Below are 10,617 nucleotides of genomic sequence, written 5' to 3' on the forward strand. Positions count from 1 at the left end.
TCCTTTTAAATCTTTATACTTTCCCACTATCCTTCAAAACACTAGGTCAGGAAACGACAACTGGCGGATTATTTTGGAAGTCCTAAATGCTGCACAAAACTCTTCCTACTTGAGAAAAGCCTAAGTCGCGCAGCGATTTCCCCGTGCATACTGTGTGAAACGCCCATAGGAATCATGCGGCGTGGGATTACATTTTAAAGTATGCTAACTGTGCGTTCACACCAGACGCGAAAAGCGCGTCAAATTCGCGCCTGCCGCGTCTAGTTGCTTGACCACTTTGTGTCCATTCGCACGTCAAAAGACGGTAGCGGTCAGAACTCTGGTGTACTTTGAACGGAGCGGGCGGTCTGACTGACAACAGCCCACTCCCGACATCTTTTGACAGCATATCCGCACTTAATTCTGACCACCTGTACACCTCTGAGGAGCTGTTTGGTACTGAAACCATTGTCAGTCAACAACATTCTTTTTTTGCAAGATGTTTGAAATAGTTCGGCAGAAAATAGCCTACTTCATTTGTCAGTAGGGCAATATGATTTTCGTTTATGTTGCTTAGAAATTCGAGTGATAGGCTTTGTCCTATTTAATTTATGTTAGACTATTTCATTTCATTTATTTTATCATTTTTTTTCTGTGGCATTTTTTTCTCTGCAGACAGTAGGCTACAATGTTAAAATAGCCTATATTTAGGCTATATTGGTACGAACACAATTTTTGTATAGCATTTATAATTATTATAGGCTATCTCCTTCTTTCCGTTAGAGACATTTGAATGTGAGATTCTGGAAACGAGATCTAAATTTTGCGGACCCATCAGGTCGGGAAATAAAGCGGGTGAACACCAAGTGTATTTTAAGCGGTTGCTGAATAGAACCTTGTGGGAGCGGGACGGAAAAAAACAGTCCCGCGCAGACCTCCTTAAACCTTAGGTGTGTAGGCCTATGTGTGTGTCCCAAATAAATAATAAAAAAAATAAGGAATAAAGTTCAAAAGTCGGACTATAAGCGAATGAGGCATGATTTCTATTCACAAAATGGCTGTAATATGTTACCACAATAGTACTTGATCTGTTTAAAATGATTTCCTTGATATATAAGGTGTTAAATTAAAAATCTAGATTAAAATTTGTCTAATCCAGTAGGCTAATTATTTTTTTTCTATTTTTGATCTGAGCAAAATCAGAAAACCCGTCGTTATTCTTTTTTTTTTTTTTTTTTTTTCATTTTAGTTCAGGAAATAATTAATGGAAAAACAAGTCATCTTTCATCTTTTTATTTTTTACAACAAAAAAAAAACAATTGAACGAATGATCCACGGACGGTGACGGACCCATCATTTTCCGCGATTATATGCCCATATAAGAGTATTTAATTTGTATTCATAGGCCTATTCTGTGTAGCTGGCCCGCCATCTACTGGCTAAAAAAAATATTGGCCCACGGCCAAAGTTACTTGCCGACCCCTGCACTAGGTTTTACCCATTTGTCAGCTAGAAGTTTTTAATCATTTAAATTATTTTAGAGTGAACTCTTAATCTTTTAGATATATGTTATATAAGCACAGGGCAAAATAAATATGTTGCTTAATTTTTACACAAGTATATCTGTTACGCTAACATTATTTAACCGATGTTTGGAATTTGTTTACAAAATATATTTTTAACATTAAAATGGACAGTTTACTTGCATTGAATGTGTTTTTCTATGTATTTAAAATCACTTTTAAATTGTATTTGATGCAGACACTAACATTTGACATCTAGTCTTTGACCCTATAAAAATAAACTTGTTTGAGATGCGCCTTGCCTCGCCTAAAATGTATGCGAGAGTAGGAGCGGCTGCAGTGAGAGGAGGAGTGAAAAAAGCGCAGGCAAGCCGGACAGATCTCTCTTCTCGCAGTGGATCTGACACCTGTGAGATCAAAGGTGGATATCGCAGGATTCACGCTCGTGCACAGTGTTGTTATAAACTGGATGTAATTTAAGTTCTGTTGCTTTTATATGAAAATAAATAAAATGAACAAGACACCCATAGTACTTGTTATTTAATTCCATTCCAAATACATGTTTATCAATATTTTTTTCTTTAATACAGACATATGTTTTTTTATTTATTTATAAAAATTAAATTGCATAACCCAAAGAGATCGCACTGTCAGATAGTTTGGGAATATTCACACATAACATATGCACATAAAACATGAAATCAGAGTTTTAAAATCAAACATTTTAAAAGAGAACAATACATCACAGTTGTTTAAACCAATGAGCATGCTTTTGATCAGCGCAGTCGGTGGAGAGCAACTGCGCTAGACTGCAGAATCCGACACGTGCGCCTTGCGCTCGCAAGATATTTTTGACATACGTCAGCATGACATTAGAGCAAGGCGGACCGCACTCGGACACTTTTCTAACCGGCATGCATCTCGCACTGATCACCGGTGATCGCTTCTGCGCAGATTTTGCTCATCTCAAACAAGCCTTTTTTTTTTTTTTTTGCAGATCATCTCCCCCTACCAATCTGCAGTTCAGTCAATGAAGCTCCACCCACAGCAGTCACATTGACAATGAAGCCCCGCCCACAGCAATTACATCATCAGTGAAGCTCCTCCCACAGTAATTCCCCAATAAATGCTGTAAATTCCCATCAGCTGCAAGTGAAGACAAGCATCAGAGCATCAGGAAGAGCTGAAATCTGCAAAGACTGAGTTTATTAAAGAGGACAGTGAGAACATGAGTGATCCAGAACCCTGCAGAATGAAACACACTGAAGATCCTGAAGAACAAAGAGGTTGGTGTTTATTCTTCATTCATTCATGATGCTGAAGAACATTCATGTTAGAAACATTCAAGCACTTCATCACTTTTAAATAAACAGTTCAAGTATCGAACAGGAACTGAATTTTAAACAAATGTTCAGTAGTGGGAGGTTTGAGAAACTTTCATATTGATTGTCAACATGAGGTCAAACTAAGAATAATTTTAGCTCTGGTTCACTTTTCTTTTTCTTTTTTTTTGCAACTATGTTGGAATATACCAAATGTTTTATGAATTATGAATTTCAAAAACCAAATGTATTAACCAAATGTTGGATATTTCTCAGTATAGTTTCAACATTTTAGCAATAAACTTTTTAGCTAATTTTTTTGTTGTTGCAATAAACAGTAAAATTTATCAAGTAAATTAACTTTTCAAAATGGCTGACAGGGTTGTGAGCTTAAGCAAAATATGATTCATAGTTACTGTTAAAGTTGTATTTTCCATAAATTATAGAAGTTATTCTAATTATATTTCCTTAAAAAATAACTTTGAAAGAGAGCAGAGCGGGAAATGAGTTTGCCAAACTCGAACTGGAACACAGGGAAACTCACTTTATTTAACTTTATTTAATTAATAAAAAATAAAAAAAATAAAAACAGAAAAATGGTAATATTTTATAGCAGTTGTCTACTTTAATGTTCTTTCACTTAATTTATTTTCTCTTGTATTATTTTGATGAATAATAATATTTTTGTTTCACTTCAGACCTGATGGAGGAGAGCGAGGAGAGAGAAGAACTGAGTGAAGTGAAGGAGGAGAGAGAAGAACTGAGTGAAGTGGAGGAGGAGAGTGAAGAACTGAGTGAAGTGAAGGAGGAGAGTGAAGAACTGAGTGAAGTGAAGGAGGAGAGTGAAGAACTGAGTGAAGTGGAGGAGGAACATCATGTCAAACCTGGAGAAAAACCTTTGAGTCGCTCAAAGACTAAAAATACATTTTTAAAGAAAAGAAAAGACAAATCTTTCACCTGTACTCAGTGTGGAAAGAGATTTACACGCAAACAACACACTGAGATTCACATGAGGATCCACACTGGAGAAAAGCCTTGCGCATGTGATCAGTGCGGGAAGAGTTTCACACAATCATCATACCTTAAGATTCACATGAGGATCCACACCGGAGAGAAGCCGTTCACATGTGATCAATGCGGGATGGATTTCACACAAAAACAACATCTTAAGTCTCACATGAGGATCCACACGGGAGAAAAGCCTTGCGCATGTGATCAATGCGGCAAAACATTTCTCTGTGCATCAGCCCTGAAAACACACCTGACAGTTCATACGAAGGAGAAGTCGCATTCATGTTCTGTGTGTGGAAAGAGTTTTTCACTGCTGCAAAATTTAAAAGTACATCAGAAAACACACACTGGTGTGAGAGAGTACATGTGCTTTGAGTGTGAGAAGACTTTTACTAGAGCGGACAGTTTAAAACTGCACCAGAGAATTCACACAGGAGAAAAACCTTACAAGTGTTCACACTGTGACAAGAGATTCAGTCAGTCAGGACATCTGAAAACCCATGAGAGGATCCACAGCAGAGAGAAGCCGCACACGTGTGATCAGTGTGGAGAGATTTTCTCTTTTAAAAGTCACCTGAAGCGACACATGAAGATCCATGCAGTGGAGAAACCGGATCACCATGATCCATGTGGAGAGAGGTTCCTTCAGTTGTCTTCAGCGACTCACTCAAATGGAAAACAATCACAGTCTAAGATCACAGTAAGTAGTTCATCTTTATGTGCTGAGCATTAAAGTCTCTTCTGTGTAAGTTAGTTTCCTAACAGCCATGATGAGCAACAGGACATCTTGGTGATTGCTTGCTATTGGATTCACATTTCACATTATTATGAGGCACTGAGTTATTATTATAAGAAAGTATCGGTTTCACTTTATTTTGATGGTCCCTTATTCTGTTGACTATAAGTAGCGTCGCACCTACATGTCTATTAACTCTCATTAGAGTGTTAGTAGAGTATTAGTAGACTGGTAGGGTTAGGGTTAGAATAAGATGACATGTAGTTGCAAAGTTACTTATAGTCAGTAGTGTCTGTTGGAGGAGCATCACAATAAAGAGTTAGTAGATATTAAGCAGACACTGTTTTAATACTCTAATGAAAGTTAGTTGACATGTAGTTACAAAGCTACTTATAGTCAACAGAATGTTCAAAAGGGACCATCAAAATAAAGTGTTACCAAAGTATCTCATCATTACATAAAATTTTCATTATGAGAAAGTATCTCATTATTATGACATGTTGATGCTCACCAGATTTACATTGTTTCATGACCAAACTTGGGACTTATAACACAAATCATCTTCATGACATTAAAGGAACAATTCGACTTTTTGGGACTTTAGCTTATTCACCGTATCCCCCAGAGTTAGATAAGTCCATACATACCTTTTACATCTCTGTGCGTGCTGTAAGTCTGTCTGACGCACCCACCGCTAGCCTAGCTTAGCACAAAGACTGGATGTAAATGGCTACAGCTAGCATACTAATCCCAATAAGTGACAAAATAATGCCAACATTTTCCAATTTACATGTTGTGATTTGTATAGTCACAGCATGTACGAATAACAAGGTCATATGAGACAGCCATTTTATAAACATTTAAATACTGGGAACTATTTTCTCAGAAGGCGAAGCACTGCTACTTGGGCTGAGTGATTAGCGCAGCACCCGAGAAGCGCGCGGTGAGGAGCAGAGAGTTCGCACAGAGTTGGAGTAATAGAGTCAGCAATTACTAGATAGTAAATGCAAAGTTTACAATCATGGGTGTTTGCTGTATTGTAAAGAGCTGCGACAATAAACAGGGGAGACCAGGTAATACCATGATGTTTCATAGAATTCCAACCAAAAACGCTGACCTGATGAATCAATGGCTACTTGCTCTGGATTTAACGTTAGATCCAAACACACCTGTAGACACCATCAAGGACTATCACGTTTGCTCAGAACTTTACACTGAGGACGACTATTTTGAAAAAATGGAATTTGCCACACGGACCATGAAACGTGTGCTGAAGGATACGGCCATCCCATCGATAGTAAAGACAGGACAAAGTGTATCACCTGCGGCTGCGGTAAGTTTTCCGTTATGTTTTTAGATGACTAGCCTACTGTTACAGTGCCATTAGCTAGATGTAATGTAACCTTAGTGACACTACAATTACAGTTGTTCCCGGGCTCCATGTATCCACTGTAATGTTAGTATTGTGTCGTCACAAACGCGCTCTATCGCCCCAGTAACGTAACAAATAAGCGGCGGGGGGGATGAGCAGTTTTCATTTTTGAGAAAATCCTCTGACAATTCCTCAAAGTCAGCCATGATCACGAATCATGTTCGCTAGTTAGTCACGTTGGTTTTGTTGACGGAACGGCGCTTCTCGGGTGCTGCGCTAATCACTCCGCCCAAGTAGCAGTGCTTCGCCTTGTGAGAATATAGTTCCCAGTATTTAAACGTTTAAAAAATGGCTGTGTCTCATATGACCTAGTTATTTGTACACACTGTGACTATACAAATCACAACATATAAATAGGAAAATGTTGGCGTTATTTTGTCACTTATTGGGATGAGTATGCTAGCTGTAGCCATTTACATCCAATCTTTGTGCTAAGCTAGGCTAGCGGTGGGTGCGTCAAACAGACTTGCAGCACGCACGGGGATTAAAAAGGGATGTATGGACTTTGGGGGATACGGTGAATAAGCTAAAGTCCCAAAAAGTCGAACTGTTCCTTTAAAATAGATCATAATCGTGCACAGCAGTTGTTGACCAGATTTGATGAGATTAAAATAACTATTGAACTCATCAGTGATCTTGACTTTGAGCTTCACTTATCATTTCACGTTTGTCTCTCATTTGATTTAATGTTTATTTTAGACGTGATGGACGCGAACAAGAAAGGAAAAACAGAAGCCAAAATATCTGTCACTGCTTCAGGTCTCCTGCCCTCAGTGTAAAAAACACTTCACATGTAATTCAAGTCTGAAGATTCACATTCACATGAGAGTTCACACTGGGAAGAACTTTCGCTCTGAAACCACATCTTCTCATTCTGAAGAAAGACCATTTAACTGTGATCAGTGTGGTAAACTGTTTCATTGGGCGTCAGTCCTGAAGTCCTTTACTACAGATGATGAACTGAAACAGTGCCAGAAAATTCACACTGGAAAAAAAATAAAAAAATAAACATTTTGAAGGTAAAAGTTCAGGAGCTGAAGAAGAAGCCATAACACTTTTAAGAGAGACATGAATCATTGTTTTTTATCAGAACATCTAGTTTCTCTTCCACTTCTACTCTTCCACGCAAACACAAGATATAATTTCATGTACCTTTGAATCTGGACACTTTACTTCTCTTCTTCTCTTGACATGCTTTGGCTCCTATAAGTCAGTAAAGAGAGAGATCTGTCTCATTTGCTTTCACTTGTACATAATGTTTGTAATTGCGTCATGTAATGATTGATTAAACTTTATAATTTTTATCCAACACCTAATTTTTATTGTCTGTTTTTTTTTTTTTTTTTTTTTTTTTTTTTCTGGTGATTCTGTTTAAATCAGGAATAATTCTAGATCTGAAAGTCATGAAACATCCTGATATGATTGCTTTTTGAGCTTTCCATGTTTTAATTTTCTCAAAATTGAATGGCTAATTAATTATATTTCACCGGCACATGACTGGGACGTTTCACCCTTGATATCCAGTATCATATATACATTTCAAAGAGTTTGTTCTAGTCAGTTTTATGTTTCATTCACACCATGAGGCTTCATGAAGTCAGAACAATTACTATGAACTTAAAGGTTAAAAAAAAGGTTGGGAACCACTGATCCATGTGATAAATTGATAATTTGTGATAAATAACGGTTTTGTCTTTCACTAGAGCCGTTTTACAGGCTTTTATCATGTATCCTGACTCAAATAATGTGTTTCTAACAGCAAACACTCAGAATAAAGTGAGATGATCTGCTGATGATCCTGAATGGCTTGTTGAATGAGTGTTGATAGTCTGAGGCTCATCAATATGAACAGATCTGCTGAAAACACTCTTTATTTCATGACAATAGTTCCTGTTTTCACCTCATTTATTATGCTGATGTCTTTAGATCTCCTGTGAATTGACACTTAAAGCTAATTTCATTGGTGTCAGCAGACTGAGGGAATTTGATAATTACAAATACAAATGTATTTTTTTGGTCAAATGCTTTTCTTACAGTTCTTTACTACTTTCTAGATATTTGCAATTCTATATTTAAATAAAGAAACGGAATTATATTAGAAATAGAAAATAAAAATGTGTGAAATTGCATATATATTAACGACAGACAGACAGATAGATACATTATTAATTGTGCCAATTAGCATATGGATACAAGACAAATAGTCTAGAGTATACAGCAAAAAAAAAAAAAAAAAAAAAATATATATATATATATATATATATATATATATATATATATATATATATATATATATATATATATATATATATATATATATATATACACTCACCTAAAGGATTATTAGGAACACCATACTAATACTGTGTTTGACCCCCTTTCGCCTTCAGAACTGCCTTAATTCTCCGTGGCATTGATTCAACAAGCTGCTGAAAGCATTCTTTAGAAATGTTGGCCCATATTGATAGGATAGCATCTTGCAGTTGATGGAGATTTGTGGGATGCACATCCAGGGCACGAAGCTCCGGTTCCACCACATCCCAAAGATGCTCTATTGGGTTCAGATCTGGTGACTGTGGGGGCCATTTTAGTACAGTGAACTCATTGTCATGTTCAAGAAACCAATTTGAAATGATTCGAGCTTTGTGACATGGTGCATTATCCTGCTGGAAGTAGCCATCAGAGGATGGGTACATGGTGGTCATAAAGGGATGGACATGGTCAGAAACAATGCTCAGGTAAGCCGTGGCATTTAAACGATGCCCAATTGGCACTAAGGGGCCTAAAGTGTGCCAAGAAAACATCCCCCACACCATTACACCACCACCACCAGCCTGCACAGTGGTAACAAGGCATGATGGATCCATGTTCTCATTCTGTTTATGCCAAATTCGGACTCTACCATCTGAATGTCTCAACAGAAATCGAGACTCATCAGACCAGGCAACATTTTTCCAGTCTTCAACTGTCCAATTTTGGTGAGCTCGTGCAAATTGTAGCCTCTTTTTCCTATTTGTAGTGGAGATGAGTGGTACCCGGTGGGGTCTTCTGCTGTTGTAGCCCATCCGCCTCAAGGTTGTGCGTGTTGTGGCTTCACAAATGCTTTGCTGCATACCTCGGTTATAACGAGTGGTTATTTCAGTCAAAGTTGCTCTTCTATCAGCTTGAATCAGTCGGCCCATTCTCCTCTGACCTCTAGCATCAACAAGGCATTTTCGCCCACAGGACTGCCACATACTGGATGTTTTTCCCTTTTCACACCATTCTTTGTAAACCCTAGAAATGGTTGTGCGTGCAAATCCCAGTAACTGAGCAGATTGTGAAATACTCAGACCGGCCCGTCTGGCACCAACAACCATGCTACGCTCAAAATTGCTTAAATCACCTTTCTTTCCCATTCTGACATTCAGTTTGGAGTTCAGGAGATTGTCTTGACCAGGACCACACCCCTAAATGCATTGAAGCAACTGCCATGTTATTGGTTGATTAGATAATTGCATTAATGAGAAATTGAACAGGCGTTCCTACAAATCCTTTAGGTGAGTGTGTGTGTATATATATATATATATATATATATATATATATATATATAATTTTCAGCTGCTGCCATGTTCTTTTAATGCCTGCAGGGTTGCATCTTAAGGATCATAGTGCAGACCCAAAAATACTCATTGTCATTTTAAATAACATATTGATGTAATGTATGTCCTTGGAAAAGGTATGATTGGTGTATGATTTTTGTCTAAGGTAGAGTTAGCTTGCGACCTCCTTGTGAGACTTTGACGCTGGCTCTACCAATTTAACTGCAAACTATTCTTTAGTAAATTTTTACTTATTTGATTGAACTTCACGACTCCTGGTCTTCTTTCATCATAGCTGGTCTTTGGTCTTATAACTGTACCCTCCTTACAGTACAATGGGATGGTTCCCAACACAAACGTCTGTGTCCTCGTCTGATTCAGAGATTTCGTCCAGGAGAAATAGGCATCGTTGAAATTCTTTGCTGCAGACGGGTCCCACCTCCTGGAAAAATGAGGAATGAGTGTATGTTCCTCTACAAATATATGGGATTTTTACATCATTATAAGCAGGATCTGTAACACTGAAATAATGAGGGAATAATGCATGACCATTCAAAAACATGACTGGGTTTCTAATGAAGTGTCCCTTTAAGTTTTAAGTGGTCATTGATCCTAAATGCCTGATTGTTTTTTTGTTTTGTTTTTTGTTCTTAATACAATCCTTTACCTCCTTTATAATATAAGGCTTATTATTGGGAAGACTTTTATATTCCGTTTTGGGATCACTGCGTCAGAACAGAATTGTATGTAATCTGTGGTAACTTCTGAGGAAAGGTCCAGGCTTCGCTCACTAGAGAAATGTCCCAGTCTGTGCATAAAAACAGTCTTTCAGTGCGTCTACGCTGTCTTCTGACCATACATCGATAGATTTAACCAGGGGGTTGTTGACCAGCTACCAGTTGTTGACCTGTTTGGTTGCAGCTCAAACAGCTTAGGGCTGTCTTGGAAATAGGGATCAAGTGAACAGTATTATGGTCAGAAATTTGACAGAGGTGATAATATGCCGCTGTAGTTATTTAGCTGTAGTGGAATG

At 37.8% G+C, this 10,617-nt stretch overlaps 1 protein-coding gene across 1 annotated transcript; it reads left to right on the forward strand.

The window, feature by feature from the left end:
- Positions 1–2,619: 2,619 nt before the first annotated feature.
- Positions 2,620–7,310, forward strand: LOC308686960 (uncharacterized protein). The gene is made up of 3 exons (XM_081359096.1): positions 2,620–2,788; positions 3,523–4,535; positions 6,703–7,310. Exons 1-3 carry the CDS (start codon positions 2,731–2,733, stop codon positions 6,706–6,708), a joined length of 1,077 nt encoding a protein of 358 aa, XP_081215222.1. The 5' UTR covers positions 2,620–2,730; the 3' UTR covers positions 6,709–7,310.
- The last annotated feature ends 3,307 nt before the right edge of the window (positions 7,311–10,617 follow it).

Source organism: Scardinius erythrophthalmus (genome assembly GCF_964197995.2).
Source record: "Scardinius erythrophthalmus genome assembly, chromosome: 1".
NCBI classification, from domain to species: domain Eukaryota; kingdom Metazoa; phylum Chordata; class Actinopteri; order Cypriniformes; family Leuciscidae; genus Scardinius; species Scardinius erythrophthalmus.